At 41.3% G+C, this 20555-nt stretch overlaps 1 protein-coding gene and 1 long non-coding RNA gene across 2 annotated transcripts in view; one reads left to right on the top strand and one right to left on the bottom strand.

Moving 5' to 3' along the window:
* The window catches only part of nos1 (nitric oxide synthase 1 (neuronal)), a 45928-nt gene extending 29252 nt beyond the window's left edge, over positions 1–16676 (top strand). The window contains exons 12-29 of the mRNA XM_037778468.1: positions 776–970; positions 1420–1505; positions 2079–2223; positions 3135–3239; positions 3324–3382; positions 3500–3616; positions 4672–4846; positions 5892–6030; positions 6961–7039; positions 7239–7432; positions 8601–8770; positions 10835–11045; positions 12018–12105; positions 12855–12976; positions 13259–13407; positions 13863–14057; positions 14791–14909; positions 16576–16676. Of these exons, the coding sequence (XP_037634396.1) occupies positions 776–970; positions 1420–1505; positions 2079–2223; positions 3135–3239; positions 3324–3382; positions 3500–3616; positions 4672–4846; positions 5892–6030; positions 6961–7039; positions 7239–7432; positions 8601–8770; positions 10835–11045; positions 12018–12105; positions 12855–12976; positions 13259–13407; positions 13863–14057; positions 14791–14909; positions 16576–16591 (2364 nt within the window). The 3' untranslated portion in view covers positions 16592–16676. The remainder of the gene's footprint in view (positions 1–775; positions 971–1419; positions 1506–2078; positions 2224–3134; positions 3240–3323; positions 3383–3499; positions 3617–4671; positions 4847–5891; positions 6031–6960; positions 7040–7238; positions 7433–8600; positions 8771–10834; positions 11046–12017; positions 12106–12854; positions 12977–13258; positions 13408–13862; positions 14058–14790; positions 14910–16575) is intronic.
* On the bottom strand, positions 13919–16485 carry LOC119493298. Its single transcript, XR_005207938.1, has 3 exons — positions 15909–16485; positions 14774–14876; positions 13919–14051 (listed from the first exon to the last, which is right to left on the bottom strand). It is a non-coding gene; the product is annotated as an uncharacterized LOC119493298 (long non-coding RNA).
* Positions 16677–20555: the final 3879 nt, after the last annotated feature.

Below are 20555 nucleotides of genomic sequence, written 5' to 3' on the forward strand. Positions count from 1 at the left end.
TTTATATAATCCAAAACACTAATATTTCTGCCAAAATTTGGCTAAATATGTTTGTCTCTAGTGCAATTAGCTACTTATGTTAGTCACTCTTGAGTTGCATCCAATGTAAGCAGGCTTAAAATATTCGCTTTAAATATAATTGATTGAAAAATATATCTCTATATTTGGTTCTGAAATGAGCCCAACTATGATCTAGAAAACTGCATTTTGCAACTTTAATGATGTAAACATATGAGAAAATACATTGATTGATTTCTTTATTTTCGTGTCATGCACACAAAGTGCCCAACCCTCGTGGGTTTACAAGACACTAAAAATACAGTTGCAGTGGTCAAACATTTCATTACCGTTCATTCAATTACAAAATTAACGGTTATTTTACAGCTTGGTCTTGGACAAAATATTCTGCCTTCTCTCCTAAACTTAGCAGATAAAATCTGCTACAAAAAAGTTTCCCTTCCTGGAGCACAACTCAAGTTTTTTTTATAGTCATCCAGCCAAATGAAATCAACATAAATGGAGGCCATTTCATTAAAAAGTACATCCCCTTATGTCCTCGTAGACAGGACAATAAAATTAAAAAGTCTGTCCTCTGAAGTGGCATTAAACGTGCCGGTCTGTAGGGCTAATGGTAATGTTCCTGAGCTTAACTATGCACATAGGGTCTTTTGTTTAAATTATACTTTGCAATAAGTTCTAATAAGTTTGCATAAGTTTGTAACTTAGATTCCATAGATACATAAATTAGTTAATTGTTTGTGTCCTCTATTTTCAGACATGCAAAGTGACCATAGTAGACCATCACTCAGCCTCAGAGTCCTTCATGAAGCACATGGAGAATGAGTACCGGGTGCGGGGTGGCTGTCCCGGAGACTGGGTGTGGATCGTTCCTCCCATGTCAGGAAGCATCACACCGGTTTTCCACCAAGAAATGCTCAACTACCGCCTCACCCCTTCCTTTGAGTACCAGGTGAGAGGGAGGTCTAAAGAAAACATTAAGTGTTTATAGTGCGTTATAGCTTCACTTTTACCCTCAGGTTTAATTCACCATAAAGCAGGCAGAGATAATAACACTTACATTAGCTGCAATGGACTGTAACGCAATTCACAGAATGTTGTTTTTGGCAGAGGGCTTAACCTCAATTATAGACGTGCACTTATGTTTACAACCTAGCTGGCTGCCGAACTATATTAAGGAAGTCGTTAAGGTAAATTAAAGTTGGAAGTCATTACAAGTACAAGTACAGCAGGCACATTAAAAGAAAATGTGTACAGTACAGCTAATTGTGAAGTTTCTTTATATCAAGTCACTCCTAAAATACACTGAATATCACAGATGATGTCTCAGTATCTTGGAATGGATTTTAAACTTAACGGAGACGATCTCTGAACTTTAATTTCTTGTCCCATATGCAAAAGGCTGATCCCTGGAACTTCCACGTGTGGAAAGGAGTCAATGGGACGCCCACGAAGAGAAGAGCCATCGGATTCAAGAAGCTTGCCAAGTGAGTGTGCAGCCACACAGATTGTAGAAGATATTAGAAGAATGCAATGCATGGTTTTGTTACATTTGTTTTTCTTCTTCCTGCATGTATACAGTCAAGGTTAAATTGCAGCCCTAAATGTCAAAGATAATTCACCGTAGGATGTGTGTATGATAATTTAAGGCCAAACAAGTAATCACGTTCATGACAAAAGCTAGACACATGGGAAGGAAGCTGGTGTACTCAGCGGTGAAATTCATTCAATCAACCCCTCAGGGAGTAATCAAAGCTTTGTCAGTGTTCCGTCTGTGTATGCATGCACTCGTGCATGCTCGTGTTCTGCTATTAATATAATTGCCTCGAGGATATGACAAGCCAGGTAATCAATTGTCATCCATCCCCTACCTTGACATAATGTCTGTACCACGCTCAACCCCTCAAGAACGAATGTTTTCTCAGACTTATCGACATGAGGGAGTCCTCTGGTCGTGGTGGAGGATTAAAGGTTCCAATTATAGTAATCAATTGTCTTCAATTGTCCTGTGTTTTTCTGTGCATCTCATTCTCACTGTCCCTCTCTCTTCGCCTCTACAGGGCTGTGAAGTTTTCAGCCAAGCTCATGGGCCAGGCCATGGCCAAGAGGGTGAAAGCCACCATACTGTTTGCCACAGAGACGGGCAAATCGCAAGATTATGCCAAAACTCTGTGTGAAATCTTCCAGCACGCTTTTGACGCAAAGGTACGCTTGCCCCTACCTTGCATCATCTTATCCAAAAGTTGGACATGAGCTTAGGTGTCATTGTGCAGACGTCTAATTGAAAAATGAGGAATTCAAAGACATCGTTCCTATACCCGCCGCGCCCCCCCCTCCCTTCTCACTCTGTGGCTGACGAAGCCAAGCAGATGCCAGCTGAGTACAGACAACGAGAGGGGTAGAAGAAGAAAGTGTCTTTTGTCACATTTCCTTCTTCTTCTCTCATGCAGTAAAGTGCCGCGGGTTGGAGGCAAGATTTAACCACCGAAGCGTTGAGCAGTGCGGTAGTTTAAGACAAGATCCCGAAGCACCCCTGGCTGTGCAAATCTGTTTAGAATAAGAGGAAAAAAATGCTAAACATGCTGCTCTCAATCATACACTGCGTGCTCTTCCTCGAGGTCATATCTTATTTTCCCTTCCTGTTTTCTCCTGTGTGATCAATCATACAAGAAGAGATTCGTGCATGCAAGTGTGTGGATGTGTGTGTCACTGAGAGTGGGTGTCTGGAGATGGATCGCAGGCCAGATGCGAGCGCCTGGGGCAAATCTGCGTTGTCGTGGGGCTAAAGCCTGTTTCCTCTTCATGCCTTTGGTTGTGTGTGTGTCTGTGTGTGTGTGTGAAATACAAGTGAGTCCTGTGGCAGACAAACGCATTCATGCTGAGTGGTATTTGTCATGTGTGGCAGCAGCATATTATCATCTCGTTAGAGGCGAGGACAGAGTGGTCATTACAACCTCCTCCTCTGCCAACGGCTGTGTGTTCAGCAGTCTTAATTTACACGCTCAGGTCATCTGTCGCGTGGAGTGTGAGTCTAGCAGACTTGAGCGAGATTAAGACCATGTAAGTGGAGGCTAAGCTTCCCTCCACGTGATGCTCTTTTATTGTGATATCTGCAGGTCATGTCAATGGATGACTACGATGTGGTGGACCTGGAGCACGAGACGCTGGTTTTAGCGGTGACCAGCACATTCGGCAATGGTGATCCACCTGAAAACGGAGAGGTATGTATTTCATATAACAACAACAAATCCAGTTAATTAAGCACAGAACAGATTACTTAAAAGCCCTTCTTTGGCTACTTGTAGAAATTTGGAGCCGCCTTAATGGAGATGCGCCACCCGACATCCAACACAGAAGATAGAAAGTGAGTTTAGGACCCTCAAGCTGCCTGTGTCTGTATTTGTGCACGTCAGTTTCCATCTTTTTCCTTTGAGTTATACTTCCGTGCGTCTCATCTCTCTGCCTTTCGCCTCCCGTCCAGGAGCTACAAGATCCGTTTCAACAGCGTGTCCTCCTACTCTGACACTCGCAAGTCCTCCAGTGACGAGCCAGAACCCAAGGTTAACTTTGAGAGCACCGGACCTCTCGCCAATGTCAGGTAACGAAAACCAAACCATATAAGAGACACAAAATAAGACTGTGATTACATTTATCTAACGAATGCTATCCTACAAAGTAAGCAATACTGTGGTGATTTGTAGGTTAAAGTATCGCTGGACATCAACATAACAAATGGGCATGTCAGTAGAAATCACCATGTAGCTAGAACCTGCTTCACATTGAAATTATATTGTCTATAATTTCAATGTAGACTCAATATAGTCTTTGAAATCATGCTGAAATAATGGTTATACATTCCCTTAAAGGTGCTAAATATGGGATTGGGAGCATTGCTGTTGCCTCTCAACGGTTCTTAACATCGCAGCTAACGGTGCTTACAGCGCTAACACTGCAAACAACAGCGAAAAGTGCTGACAGAGCTTCATTCTCTGCTCAGGTAGACATTACTCCCATAGAAAATAGTTGTCTGATGCTACATTAATGCTCTGGATATCAAATTTAGCACCTTTAATGCCTAAAAAACATTCACTTTTCAATTAAGCTCAGTAACCAAATCACAAAATCAATACTTACATAAAAAAAATCGTATTTCTGTGTCTTGCATGTCGTTACATTTTTGGCATTGCAATGGAAAAAATACATAACTGAGATTGTTTCAATCTTAAATGCAAAAGTTCTAACTGTTGGTACTTTAATAACATGCTGATATCATGCTCAACTACAGGATCTCTCCAAATGTTATTTCATAAACTGAATTTTAATCCTCACCCAGGACCTACGTTGTATGAAAGTTGACTCCTTTGTTTGTAAAACTCTTTTGGGATGACAAATCTTATTGCAGTGAACAGTCTGCCGACCTGTTAAAGAAGAAGAAACCACAAAAACTGTCAAACTCAAAACTGAAGTGAGTTTGGTGCTTCACGGTGAATGCGTCCGCTGTTTTGGTGCTTTTTAATTTAGAGGGCAGAAGGGGCAAGCTTCTAACTGGGACTCGGTGGCGGTGCTTTGTGAATGTCTGTTTGTGTTTTCCTTTTTTAACACTACCTGCCTCTCACGCTGTGTCTCTTTCTTCGCGCGTGTGTGTGCGTTTAGGTTCTCAGTGTTTGGCCTTGGCTCCAGGGCCTACCCACACTTCTGCGCCTTTGCCCACGCTGTGGACACGCTGTTTGAAGAGCTGGGGGGGGAGCGCATCCTCCGCATGGGGGAAGGAGATGAGCTGTGCGGCCAGGAGGAGTCATTCAGAACCTGGGCCAAGAAGGTTTTTAAGGTCTGTTTCGTGGGCTAAAGCCCTTTCGGCTTGGTTTGCTTCATTTTGTTGATCTAAACGGTGTGTTCTTGGAGTGGGCACGCCACGCAGACCGTTTTTGACTTTAATTCATGATTGGCATGTTGGCAATCTCGGAGCCCATTGGTCTAAGGACGGATAGGCCTCTGGGGGCATTTTAAAATTATATACCAGACAGATTTCCCAAAGTGTTGCTGAGTTATTTTGATGTTTGACGTCAATACATATGTTATGTTGTTTATGTACGTATTTTACTTAGTTTACATGCTTATTTTAAGCCCAACCATGATGTTTTGTGGCGTGGCGTTAAATGGCGCGAAAAGCCTAAAACGCGTTATCAAGACACGCAGAATGTCCTTAATATGTGTTATTTATAGGCCTTCCCATCAGATCTTCTCCGTGTACTTCTCATTGTTTACAGTCCGTTAAGCAACTTGAGATGTGAGACTGGAGTTGAGAGACGACGTGTACGACTGGATTGTGTCACAAGTAGCCAGTTTACAAGCTAATATTAAGCCAAAAAAAAGCTAAATTATTGTCGGACGATAGTCGGTGGGTTCTGAGATTGCATTTCGTTCAATGCGTTCCACCTCTTTTGCTCTCCACACGGACTGTTAATCTGCATTCAACCAAAGCCTGCTTGAATGTGATTAATCAATACTACTTGGACTACAAACGGAAACCAGAATGCTTCCATACCAAAATTTTGTCCCATTGCCTTCATATGAATGCAGAATCTGTTTATAGAGATTAGCATGTTGGTTACTTGTCAAGGCTTGGATTTGATATTAATATGGTCCTCCGTTTTCTGTGCCACCACAACAACATAAATTAAATCCGAAAGCCCTCTCGTCTTTTTTAAAACAACCCCAACAGTCAAGGTAGCATTTTAAAGGCGTATGGCCATCCGTGACCTTGAGCTGGTGGAATCAGTCCTATTTAGAGTGCAAGAGATCATTTTCCAAGTCCTTTGTTATTCCTGTGTGAAGGGACACTTTAAATAACGCTCATGTTGTTACACATCAAGGCTGCCTGTGACGTGTTCTGTGTTGGCGATGATGTGAACATCGAGAAGGCCAACGACACCTTGATCAGCAACGACCGCAGCTGGAAGAAGAGCAAGTTCCGCCTGACATACACGGCCGAGGCCCCGGCCCTCACAGAAGGTAAATAATAATCCTGTTGCGGCTGAGTGATGAACAGTGGATGACGTCTTGATCTTAAAGAGGAAAATAAGTGCTAGTAATAAGTGCTGACATTTGGTCATTTTGGAAGAGGCAGTTTGTGGTGCTGAAGTGTATTACATTATGCAGAGAGGTGTTCCTGTTATTTAGCCTAACCTCATTGATATACACTAGTGCAGTGCCCGTTTGGAGCGTGTGCCCATCCGTAACGGGCCGATTACTCGGCCCCTGAAGTGCTGCTTTCATCGTCAAGAACTGCCGTATGGCTGCTTGTATCCGCCAAGTGTGAAGTTGATTGGATGAACAGTTCTCTAGATATGCGAAGGATTATCATATATACATACACAGACAGAGATTCATTCCTTCATAGTTAGATGATGCTGCTACAGCGCCACCTATTGGCCGAATGGCACCAAATCTGTCGTGGTCACTCAGACATCATATCTTCACATGTCCACCAAATGTGGTCACAATAGCACAAAGCGTTCAGGAGATAGGACATTTTTTTTTTGTAATATAAGCTCTGCCCACAGCATTTGAGTTAAATTTGAGGGCCAGCTTTAACAAAACTGTACGGAAGATAAAAAATCCCAAAAAGTAACTTTTTTCAGCTTGGTCCAGAGATGTTCTGTACCAAATTTTGTGATGATTGCTCAAATTATGTAAGAGGAGTAGCAAAAAAATCAGATTTGGACCCAATTCAAAATGTCGGACAGTAAATTTATATAGATAGATTCGTCTGGCGCACAAAATCCAGGAAAAAAAATTGTTTTCTGAGAATTATGGTTAAAAAGTTACAGTCCAAAATGTAAAGTTCATTGTTATAGCGCAACCATCTGGCCAAATAGCACCACATTTGCCCTTAAATAAAGTAAATGTATGTGATGTAAACAAAATTCTGTCTGCCAACAGCATTGCACAGTGTCCACAAGAAGAAGGTCTTTGGAGCAAAGATCCTAGAGTCTGAAAACTTGCAAACTTCCAAATCCAAGTAAGTATGTGCTAACACATGAAAATAATAAGCCACATATTTATCTGTGTTGGTAAACTTGTGAAATGATGTTTAATTAATCTACTTCACTCTTTCTGGTGTCCAACGCCTTCATTCAGTTTCCTGTGATGTGTGAACTAAATGCTACAAACTGAAAATGGTGCAGCGTTGTTCCCTAAATCTCTGATCTCTTTTGCAGTCGATCCACCATATTTGTCCGGCTCCACAAAAACGACCACGACAAGCTGAGCTACCATCCCGGCGACCATCTGGGCATCTTCCCTGGCAACCACGAGGACCTGGTGACAGCTCTCATAGATAAACTGGAGGATGCTCCACCTGTCAATCAAATCGTGAAAGTGGAGTTCCTGGAGGAGAGGAACACTGCCCTAGGTGGGTGATGCTCTTAGCAACGTCACGCTACTTTATGAATACCGCAAGCAACATGCATATTGGTAGACAGCTGTGGTGACACTGGGTGACATAAGTGTGATTTTCACTGTGACTGTGAAGCAAGGTGTTTCTTATGTGAGCTCAATCAAACTTTACTTTGACACATAAAAACATTCTCGGTGATGGCTTATTAAACGTCCTCTCTTCCTCTGTAAAATGCTCTCTCCTATCAAACTAAAATAGATCATCTGCACGGATAATTTGTGTCCCCAGTCTTCAGAACTTGACAAAACTGAAATTGTTTTAAAGGAACAGTGTGTAGCATTTAGAGGGATCTATAGGCAGAAATTGGAATATAATGTAATAATATAATATGTGTTTTTGTTACCTTAGACTGAGCCGTTTATATCTACATACGGACCGGGTCCTCTTCCCAGAGCCGGCCGCCATGTTTCTACAGTATCCCAGAACGGACAAACCAAACACTGGCTCTAGAGCGGGCCATTCACGTTTTCACGTCGGCCACTGTAGTACTTCTACACGCTTGGCACACGGGAGAAGTTTCAGTTAGTTGCAATCTGCAACCTCGCCACTAGATGCCGCCAAATCCTACACACTGCACCTTTTAAGAGTAACTCTTTATTTTAACCCTAAGTTTAGTATTTATAAGCAGCATTTATAAGGTCTCAATAAATGGTTTGTAATACACTTAAATAAGAAAATATCAGGACATTGCTACTTGTTTATCAGCGATTATAATTCATCATATGAAGCATCTAAAATTGGTGTATTAATAGGTAATGAATTCTTGATAACACAATATAACATACTGACCATAATGATATGTGATAGAACAAATCATTCATTGTGTATATAGCATTGTTTGTGTGCAATTTGGTGCTGGGCAGGTTGCGAACTATGTGTTTATCAGTGCTTTTTCACTGTAAACGGCTGTCTGCTGCACCTGGGAATGGGGTAGATAAGAGTTTTTGCAGGCTGGAAAATAAATAAATAAATAAAAGCAAAAAAAAGAAACTAAAACGCTCAGCAGAGTTGATGACTATCTGTGGTTTTATTACCACGAGCGTTTCCTTTCATATTACACATTTGATCCACCGTTAATGTAAAATATAACTTAATGCAGCTTTAACCTTCTTCCTTTCTGCAGGTGTAATCAGTAACTGGACACAAGAGACTCGTGTCCCACCATGCACCATCTACCAGGCCTTCCAGTACTTCCTGGACATCACCACCCCACCGAGCCCTGTGCTGCTGCAGCAGTTTGCTGCTCTGGCAACCAATGACAAACAGAAAAAGAAACTAGAGGTCCTCAGTAAGGTAAATTCACTCAGTCTTCGGCGTTACCAATAACACTGACCTTTGGAATTATTGAGCTGCTGCTGCACTGAGTGCTTAGCTTGCTTTGTGACTAGACGCATAAGGGATTTGTGATGTATATATGTGCGTAGGCTATGTCCAAAAATACACTCTTGTTTTTTTTGCCAAATGTATGCAGATATTTTTTTCACTTTTTATTAGAACACTTTCCGAAGCACAGTTCTATAAAAAGTCGCCATGTTTTTAAGGCAAAACAATGTCCAACACATTCAACATGTTTGCCATGAGAATATGGGAGATGTTTTTTTGTGTCTGAAAGCCGATTTAATGCACTTTGCACCGACGGAAATATGTACAGCAGGAGTGAGCTGGCGCCAAATTAAAGCCGTTGATCACTCTAACCCAGAGCCATTCCCCCTTGCAGTGCCTCCCACAATTCACTCTCCATTTTTGTCAATGTGTGGAAAAGGCTGGCTGAGGCCAAGCAGTGACTCATATGCTCATACATCGAATCATTGTCACCAAAGCGAGAGGAAAAGATGGAAGGCTTCAGAAAAAGAAACAGTAGAATCAGCACTGCAGATCAGATTTATTTTTATATGCCCTAAATTTCACGCTCATTTTAGTACTTAAGCAGGCTCTCTCAGACTTTTTTAATCATCTTTTTTCTCATGACAAGCATTAGAGAACAGTCAGGCTGTCATGTTTGTTTTATCATAGTTTAAAGCATGAAGAAGGAATTGCTTAAAAAAATATAAATTCATTAACAGTGTCTCTAATAAATGAACTCTATCAGTCCCTGAAAAGCCCCACAACCCCATCTGTGTATCAAGGTTGAAACACCCAGGAGCAAAAGTGCTTTTGCTGTTAAAATTTCGTTAATTGTACATACAGCGCTTCAAACGGTGCTTCGGGCTCAGCATGGAACAACACCAGGCTTCTTCATGGGCACTGTGTCGCTCATTAGCAGCTTGAGAACAAAGGACAAGTTGGGAACATATCAAAGTTTTTTAGCCTGGTGGCAGTGCTCTAAATTCATCACATCCAAATGTCAGTGATGACACACAAAAACAGTTGGGCAGTGAATGGAGACTAGCTCTGCTTGTGGTTGCCTCCTGCTCTCGAGTCAGAAATGTTTGCAGATCTAAAAGAGGAAACTGTCCTGTAATTTTATTTCTGTTATCATGGCAGATACTTTGGTGTCTTAATTAGGACAACAATTCAACAGCTTACCAAGACAGATATTTAATTTAATAAATAACCACCTGTACTGTTAACTAGGGATGTCATGACAACCGATACTTCGGTACTAAGTTGATGCCAAAAACGTGACGGTACTCAAGGTAGCGTTGGGGCTCGAGACTAACGTCCCGTCCACCAGGGAACTATAGAAATGTGTTTGGGATGCAGTAAACTAAATATCAACGTGTCCAGGGGACACACCCTATTTTTTCCCTGATAATGCTACATTGTGAACAACAAATCCGTGTAGAAATTGGCAGGACGAGAGCTAGTTAACGTCGATGTCAGACTCTGGCAGACCATTTTTGTGTCAAATAATTAATTTCTTAAGCAAGTAGCCATGTAATAAGTGGGATAATGTACAGCTAGCGTGTCATTGTTGTGAAATAAACCCCGGCAGGGCGATGCGGGTGGAATCCGAGCAGGGTTTATTTCACAACAATGACCCGATAGCTGTTCATTATCCCTTAAGTATTGGGCAAAGGTAAATTCTAATGCTATCATGATGTGTTCAAATGTAATCATGTAAAATGTAGTTTTTAAAGTAAATACAATTGTTTGAAGGAGACACAATATATAGAATAGATAATAGAGAGGGACTAATGACCTGTTTAACTTCCTAACAAAAAACAGTATGCAAACGGTAATAAAGGAGTGTATGCTGAAGTACATGGGATTTATTTATTTATATGGGATTTATTATTAATTATTATTTATTATCAAGAATTGTGGAATTTCCCTGGTACTGGTATCGCCTACTAAATTTTTGGTTTCGTGACATCCCTACTTTAACCCACCATGCCTTTCTCTATGACGTCCCAGGGCTTGCAGGAGTACGAGGAGTGGAAGTGGTACAACAGTCCCACACTGGTGGAGGTGCTGGAGGAGTTCCCCTCCATCCAGATGCCCTCCACTCTGCTGCTCACCCAGCTGCCCCTGCTGCAGCCGCGCTACTACTCCATCAGCTCCTCTCCAGACCTGCACCCAGGAGAGATCCACCTCACCGTCGCTGTGGTCTCTTACCGTGCCAGAGGTAAGGACCTGCTACTCATTTCGGCGCTCTCTGAGCATTAACTAATGTCTCTCCAAGGATTTTAAGGCTGTGTGGGTGCAGCTGCAGGTGCTTTGGTATTTTACTGCTGACAGCGAGGACGAACTTTAATGCTCCCATTAGGCTTTCGGGGGTCTGAATTTAGTCTCTTTTTTCTGGCATTTTGTATGGCCACAATCTTGACATTTCAGTATAAACACAAAATAAACTCAAGCGTACCCTGCGGTTTCTAGTAAACTGTATTCAGCAGTGAGTTATTTCCCAAAAAGTACCAATGAGTGCATGTCCTGTATATATATTTTTCACTTCGGTGCAGTTTATGCCGTGGATAAAAGGCACTGTGCTGTGGCTCCTTTCAAGGTTGCTGCAAAGACTCGAAAAAGTCAAATGACTCAGCCTCTCTGAGAAAACCTCCGATGGCTCAAAGAAAATTGATCCGAAGTTATCTTGGAAAGCCAGTCTGCTTCACAGGGCAACCAGACCACGACTGTAATTACAAGAAACGTAGATTTAGAAACACCTCAAGGAAGATTATATATCTGAAAAACAGATTCTATTTAGAGATATGGACACAAACGAGAGAAAACACTGCAGCTATACCAGTCTGTCTGACAGTATATAAAACGCATTAGCTATTCAGGTTTCAATTGAAGTGTTTGCAATTAGCATCTATACACTCAGCCTGTCAAGTAGTCAGCAAACATTACCAGATGCTAACGCTACTATTTTCCCCATCGCACGTGTAATGTGTACTTGTGAAGACATATTACTATGATTGTAAAGGCAACGGTTGAATTACTGTAATTTCATTTTAGAGAGAGAGAAAAAGAGGGAGACGGTCCCAGCCTTGGAAAATGTGTTAGGGCCACTCTTCTCCTGTTTGTGCACTTAAAGGGAGTGGGAGGTGAAGAGAAAAAGGTAAAGTGCCTGCTTGGTAATAATCATGCCTTTCAGATGGAAAGGGACCTGTCCACCATGGAGTGTGTTCATCGTGGCTCAACAGGATAGAGAAGGGGGAGATGGTGCCATGTTTTGTCCGAGGGTAAATATCACAATGTTTCTTTTCCAAGGATTTTTTTTGTAGAATGTCATGAACCAGTATTGATGCAAGAAAAGTTTGACATCTTGGGGAGATGAGCTTATCTGCTTTCTTGCTAAAGATGGATACCACTCTCATGTCTGCATGCTAAATATGGAGCTACCACCAGCAGCTGGGTAACTTAGCTTTGCACAAAGACTGGAAAGCATACCCTGCTTTATGGTCTATTTGACTCTAAATGGGAACATAATTTACTAAATGAACATCATGCTGTATTGAGGAAGACTTGAAACTAGCGATTGAGACCATAAACTCATGTTTACAATGTTTACTGAGGTAATAAATCAAGTGAGAAGTAGGCTCATTTTCTCATAGACTTCTATACAATCAGACTTCTTTTTGCAACCAGAGGAGTCGCCCCCTGCTGGCTGTTAGAAAGAATGCAAGTTTAAGGCACTTCCGCATTGGCTTCACTTCTCAGACCCAGAGGTTGCCACCTGGTTGGACAGAGCCGGGGTAGCTGGTTCAGGTCTTTGTGCTAAGCTTAGTAAGCCAAATGATGACTGTAGCTTTATATTTAGCGTACAAACACAAGAGCATTATTATACATTCTCATCTAACTCGTGGCAAGAAACTGAATAAGAGTATTCCCCAAAATGGCAAATTATTCCTATAAGTGAATTTCATAAGCTTTGTGGTCACTTTTAGGGTATGTTACTTCATTTATTTTTTTGTCTATTGCATTACTTTAGTGCACCGTCATTCCAACTTCCCAAAGACAACCAAGCACCTTGTATCCTGGTGGGTCCAGGAACAGGTATCGCCCCATTCAGAAGCTTCTGGCAACAGAGACTATATGACCTTGAACACAACGGTAGGTTTTATTTCTCAGATGTATTTATTACTACCTTATAGAGAGGCTTTGCAGTGGATTTTCACTGCTGCACATGAACCTGCAGACAGAATCTTCAATTGATTATAAGAATATCCAGGACTGCTGATGAATTTACTCTTACTATGCTATCATATACACTTCTGAGTAATAATGGAATTCAGATCAAATCCCTATCAGAGATTTAGATAATACACAGCAGACTTATCATTTCTGCAACACCCTTCAGAGCAACAAAGTAACTCTGCCGGTCACCTTTTTTAGGAATCGAGCCGTGCCCCATGTTCCTGGTGTTTGGTTGTCGGCAGTCTGAGATGGACCACATCTACCAAGAGGAGACCATCCAGGCCAAGAACAAAGGGGTGTTCAAGGAGCTCCTCACGGCCTATTCCAGAGAACCCGGCAAACCAAAGGTACAGGCGCTAAACGGTCTGTAGCTGTGGATGAGTCAGCTTGTCACAACTCCCATTGGATTGCTGTGTGGGTTTGAAATAAAATCACACAGTGGAGAAAAACTGCTGTGGTTAAAATCGTGTTTCCATTTGACGATTTTCTACAGTTGTTCTTCAGGTAAAATTGTCAACATTTGTGTCTCTGCTTCCTTTGCTGTTCTGAACAATTATTGTTTTTTTTTACTGTTCTGTTCCTTGTATCAACAATGTTCAGTAACTGTTTAAAAAGAACAAAATATACAGAATATAAAGTATAGAAAACTAATTTTCTTTCAGCTTGCAGTTTGCAAATTCTACTTCATTTTACTTTCTGTCAGTGGTCTCCTGACTGTTTTTCCACATTGTTTCCTTTCCTGCTTTTCTCACACTTGACTTCTTCATGCACACTCATCATTCCTCCTCTGCCTCTCTGTCAGAAATATGTACAGGATGTACTGCGCGAGCAGCTGTCAGAGACGGTGTACCAGTGCCTGAGGGAGGAGGGAGGACACATCTACGTGTGTGGGGATGTTACGATGGCCGGGGACGTTCTCAAGTCCGTCCAGCAAATTATCAAGCAGCAGGCCAACATGACCCTGGAGGATGCTGGCTTCTTCATCAGCAAGCTGCGGGTAAGAGAGAGGGGAAACAGTGCAACAACGTCACCATGGTGTTCACCATTACACCCCACTGAGCAGCTTGGTAATGTCAGGGAAGAGAGGGTCACAAGTTTGAGCTGGTGAAAATAGTGAATATGAAGTGCTCTCCACCGTCGCAGAGGTGCCCCTGAGCGATGCAATCAGCACCCAGTTGAATAGGCGAGGTCCTACAGGGCAGCTTCTTCACACGAAAGTATGTAACTGAGTGCTGAGCATGAAAGCAGAAGGCGTGTTGAGTCAGTGTTTCCTGTGAAAATGAAGGTTAAAAAACACCCCCACTGGCTTATTTTCATTTGTGAACTCAAGGGTAAAAAGGCTATAAAAAGAAGTATGACACGTGTCACCAAGCCCGCTATTAACACACTTACCTGTGTAGAATACAAATGGATTGAAGAGTTGTTTTCCAGCACGGTTCAGTGAATCTTTCAAATGCAACGACTGCAGTCGTGTAAACACAGTCAGTATAACTCTGTTCATCTACAGTTGTTTAATCATAATGCAAAGTCTCGTCATTCTATAGTGTGAGGGTAGATGAAGAAAATCTAAAATATACAAAAGAATATTCCTAAAAAGGAAAAGTTTAAGTTCAACTATTTCTAAATCCGATCTAGTAAGACCTCCACAGTGATCTAGTTAGACCTCCACAATATCCACCTCATATATTTGTCTCCTTCTCTCTCTACTCTCACCACTCCACCGTATCCAGGATGAGAACCGCTACCATGAGGACATCTTTGGGGTCACCCTGCGCACCTATGAGGTCACCAACCGGCTTCGTTCAGAGTCAATAGCCTACATTGAGGAGAACAAAAAGGACTCAGATGAGTAAGTGGTTTGTGTTTTTCCATTTTCCTTAGGGTCAGTAAAAAATGCTTATCCTATTGCCAATATGGATGTGCAATATTTTTTTAGTAGATTAAGAGATATCTTGTGTGCAGTGTACATCCAACCCCCAATGCCTGAGGTAAATGTTTTCAAATTTGGTGCAAAAGTCCAAAGGTCAAAGGTCACTGTGACCTCAAAAAACATGTTTTTTGGCCATATCTCAAGAATTCATAAGCTAATTATGACAATTTCACACAAATGTCTAAGAGGATAAAATGATGAAGTGATGACATTTTGGACAGACAAGGACGTAAACATAGCAAAGGCATACAACCGCAAGGCTTGAATTCTAGTTTGATTATACAGCAGGTCTAGGTGCTATATGAACACTGTGGAAGTATCAAAATGCTCAATCCACAGAGAAATGCACACAGCACGTATTCAGAAACTGTGCCTTTAAACAAGTCATCAGGACTTCCGTAATGTTGTGATGTCACAACTATACAGTCACCGGTAGAAGTGCCGCTAAACTCTGTGTACAGTAGTTGACACCCGGCTGCAGTGACGCTGTGAAGACGGCGAGAGCACAGATGCAGTAGACTGGAAACGCTGTCCAATCAGAGCAGACTGGGCTTTTTTTCGGGAGGTGGCCTTAAAGAGACAGACGCTTAAATGGAGCGTTTCTGACAGAGGGTGAATACAGGTATATTCAGACAGACAGTATGAGAAAAATAATGTTTGTTGAACATTAAAGCATGTAAACATGTTCTAGTAAAAAACAGAAATACAAGTATGAACCTGAAAATGAGCATGATATGTCCCCTTTAAAAAAAGAAATAGCATCTCATTCACCAAATGAAACCAGAAAATGACCCACATTCACCCACATTTATTCCTTCGTTCATTCATACATCATTTTATTGCCTCCTTCATCGGTTCATTGTTGGATTTCAGGAGACATGGTTAGTAATGTCTACACACAAAATCAGGATCACTCACTTGACTCGTCTGCAACACCGCTGAACTGCGTGGGAAGCTTAAGATCTATGATGTGTTTTCTTATTTATTCATCTTTTTTTTTTACCAGTGATCCTTCTTCGCCACTCAAATTTGCCAGCTGGTTAGCTCATATTTTAGAAAAAAACAAACGTATTTTGGCACAGCCCATTTAGATTTATCTCAGCCAGTGAGAATACTAGAGCAGCTTTATCTCCGAGAGACGTTTGCATAAGTAGTCCAACTCCAATCTGCAACCTGTAGTTGTTGGTGACGCCGATGTGTTATCACACCCCGTGTCAGATGAAAACAGAGTGGGTAACCATAGAAACCCCATGGAGAAGGGCCTTTAAACTAACAGGATTAGAGTGAAAGCGAGTGGGTCTGTTCCATTTCTGTTTTTGTTTCAGTTGTCATTTGTGCACATTCAAGATTAGACACTTCATATACCCTTGCCATGAGAGCAAAACAAGGGCCCTACATATCCACTATGGCTCATTAAGCACCAGCATAATGCATCACAGACGATAGCTCCTGTGTGGATTGTCACTTGAATTTCACATTTGGCCATCAAAGCCCCTGTTCGCTGGATGAGTAATGACTGTAACATCTCTATTTCCATGTCTCTGTCGCTCTCTCTGTCTGTCTTTCTGTCCGTCTTCTCTCTCAGGGTGTTCTGCTCATAGGTCAATGATCGGGGGGGCTTTCTGACAACAACCAGTCTGGAGGACACAGCGACGCTGGTTAAAAAATACTGTGCCAATTTTTGTACTGTAAAAAAAAAAAATGTGTTTCTTTCTTCTTTTTTTTTTTATACCACTTTAATGTTTCTGTTGGGCTCTGCGATTTCGTCTGTAGCAAGTTGGAAATGTTCTGTTCTCTGAGAATCTGTTTTGCTCGTTGATGATACTTCCAAAAATTATAAATTTCGATTCATAATGTGTGCACCTAGTGTAATGACCTGCCTCATTGTGAATGCATGACCAAGACAAGAATATACTCAAGAAATATACTATACTCTGTGTTATTGTTGCAGTTAAAAGGCTTTTATTGAGGTTTTATATTTTACGAGGAAAAGAGTGATAACAAACTCAGACATTTCTGAAGTATGAAGTCGACTTTCAGAAAAGAATCAGGGCTGGTCAAATCTATTTGGGCTGTTATGTTTTATTTATCAAAGGCTGTAATTTCAGGAAAAGTTCAAATGGGAGAGAGAGTTGAAAGATGTACAGGCATGCAGATAGAAAAACTGAAAGATTTTCTGCGAGCAAATTTGTTGACAGGTCACCCTGAATTATGAAAACAGCGATTCTGTCACAGCCTCAACTAACATATTATCTAGCTCTTCAATGGCAGTCTATCAAAATGCATCAGCCTCTGTGCCAGCTGTCTCTTTAGTGGCCCGTCCATTCTCTCCCGTACATTATAATGTCGCCGTGTGTCCCAGCTGGTGCTTGCCCGACCCCACAGCAGCTGCATAGGAATGTGCAGGGCAGCCATTAATCTGCACCTGAGTCACTACATATTTAAATGAACACTAATTAATGACGAATAAAATATATATCTAAACTCCTTCAGGGCTCTCAGATTTTAAAATATCTAAGTATTGATGTGTTGGCTATAATAAAAGAAAAATCATGTCAAATCATATAATCATGGTGGAGGGACATTGTTTTGAAAAATGATTTTTGAATTGTAGAAGATTATTCAATGATTAAATCAGTAATTTATGAGTTAAAGGGAATTTTTGGGGAATTATTTACTTTCTTGCGTTAAGTTGCATGAGAATATTGATACCACCCTCATGTCTGTATGGTAAATATGAAGCTACAGTACACCCAGCAGCGAGTTAGCAGGCATTCAGACTGAAAAAGCCCTGTGTTAAAACAATGCAAGGAGCTGCGTTGGAGGGGGGCGTGCTGTTTCAAGTCCAGTCTGAGTAACAGAGCCGTGAATTTGAAGGTTTGTCAAATGGCAAAACACTACCTGTAACTATGAGATACAACTCGGGGAAGTTATCACGGTAGCATTTGTTATAATTCGTTAAGGTGACCACCGGATGACGTTGTGTTACATCAAAAGTTAAGGACCAGTGTGTAACATTTAGGGGAATCTATTGGATCTCCATACCAGTGTCCTAAGTATTAACACATTTTATTACATGGCTTTGTTGAATACTCTATTCTGATTGGACAATCACAGCGTTCTACGGTCTGTTATTTCTTTATAGTAGACCGTTGCTATGTATAACAGACCGTTGCCATGTATAACAGACCGTTGCTATGTATAACAAACCGTTGCTATGGGCGCAGTTCTGATGTCGGACTCTAGCGGACCGTTTTTGTGTCAAATTATTGATTTCTTAAGTAAGTAGCCGTGTAATAAGGATAATGATAAAGGGATAATGTGCATCGATCAGGTCATTGTTTTAAAATAAACCCCTTCAGGGCGTTGTTTATTTCACAACAATGACCGGCTCCCCACACATTATCCCTTACATAGCTCGTTTGTTTAAGCCGTACAAAAAACAAAGTGCAAAATCGACACCTTTTGGTTTTTATGGAAGACTATGTGTCAGACTTTCTCGTGGCTGGAAGCAGGAAGTCACCGCTCCCCTGTTTCCTGTCTTGTTGCTAAGCTAAGGCTGCTGGGCTAAGGCTCCTGGCTGTAGCGTCACATTTACCGTACAAATATGATAGCAGTATCGATGTCAAACTATTAACCTATTAACTATTACCTTTAAAAATGACATATTTCTGTAACAAAACCTTGTTAAGTGAAGCAAAAAGATCTCTTTTAGCACCCTGTGCTGCCCAGATCATATCTGACAGCTATTGAGCTTTTAAAATTTGCATTTATCAGCGTCATAACTCCTCTGCCTCTTGCCTTACATCAACCCTCTGCCTACTCACAGCACATCTTTCTTCAGTCTCTCTGCATGATTGTGCGCGACCCTTACGGCTCTCACGCCACCCTTTCACTGTGACCTGACACCTGCTCAGTAGCATCCGCATGCATGTGTGTGTGCGCGCATGTGTGTGTATGTGTGTGTGTGCCATAGAAATCATCATAAGCGTCTCTATACGAATGGGTGTAAAACATGCATGTGCTCAGGTGTATGTTTTTCCATGATTATTCTGCTTGTTGTCTGTTACCTTGTCGAACTGGTCAGATTTTAAAAATAAGCATGAATTTGTTGCTCCGTGAGTCACACGAGCCTGAAAATGTAGTCTTACAGATGGTGTTTTGGTAACAGGAAACTGCCCACGTGGCATTTAGTTTTGATCTCAGCAGTGAAGTTTTTCATTCAGGGACGAGAGGCAGTCACTCTGCCGCTGCGGTCATTTGCTGCTTCCCAATGAGTCAGGGTTGTAATTTGAATATATATTGGTGCAGGGGTCACGTTGTTTATTGATCACCCACTCTGCAGTAACCTGTGGCTTTTCTCGTCAGCTTCTGAGTCTTGTTTGTTCCCTTTCTTTGTCTTTGATTCAAATTAAAGATAACTGTTAGCATGATTAACGGATTTCAATGTGATTTTCAAACAGCTGCCGAGAATATGTTTGGTTTTTTGGGGTGTTTTTTTTTTTTTTTTTTCTCTGAATCAACTATTTTTACTGCCGGGGGAAAAAGGGTGATTCCCAATGTCCCCACTGTTGTTCATTCTGGATGAATGTCTCCTCTGTATAATTTGTTTAAACAGATTTAGTTTAACTGGAATGAGAGCTGTCAAGAAACATGTCTGTGATGTAAAATGTGCAGCAGGAAAAGCAACTGACATAGCTTCTATATATAGCTTCTATAGATATATATTCAAAGACAAAGTATAAAATATAAAGAGTAACACTACGATCTTTTCTAAGAATGTATTTTGATTATGTAAATGAGCACTATTATTCTGCTTGATTTAAAAAAAGAACAAAAAAAGGCCTATTCTACGGTGTCTCTCATATCCTTTAGGTATGAGGATAAAACAGCAGCATTAAAATAAATGCATGGTGATCTTCTCTCTCCTGTTCATATTTTAAAAAGCTCTGTCTATTTACCAGCACTGTGTCAGTCAGTGAGACTGTATTGTGAGGTTGTCCGGCCTTTCTCGCAGGGCTTTGGATGGTAAAAACATTCTCGAAAGGGGGTTTCTTTTTCTGTGTTTGCATATCGCTGCTGCTGCTATGAACAGCTCTGATCCAATCAGCCTCTGCTATAATGACCTTTGTTGTAATTGATTGAGGGTATTCCATTTTAATGCATCAACTGCAAGGACTTTGCATTTACTTTCAAATAAAGAGAAACATTTACAGAATATGTCAACACATTTGCTTGGTTTGTTTTTTTTTCTTGTTTATATAAGAGAGAAGCCTGACTGGAAAGGTTTATTCCTGCGGTAGGAGTTATTAAAGGTCGAGGCGTTTAAGTTTGAAGGTCAGATTTCCATGTTGATACCGAGATTTTTCCTGAAAAACAACAGTTGCATTGGCTTCCCCTCCTCTTTCCTGCCTCTGTAAAGTGCTGGTCGTCAGAGAGTCGGCACCTCGAGAGCACAATACTCAGCGCCATGGAAACATGTCAACATAACAAGCCATCTAAACCTTATACACAAGGACTCTGATTGGGGGTTGTATCAGGAAGTGAAGCAGTGGCCTCTCTAAT

Source organism: Sebastes umbrosus, chromosome 8, assembly GCF_015220745.1.
Source record: "Sebastes umbrosus isolate fSebUmb1 chromosome 8, fSebUmb1.pri, whole genome shotgun sequence".
Taxonomy (NCBI): Eukaryota; Metazoa; Chordata; class Actinopteri; order Perciformes; family Sebastidae; genus Sebastes; species Sebastes umbrosus.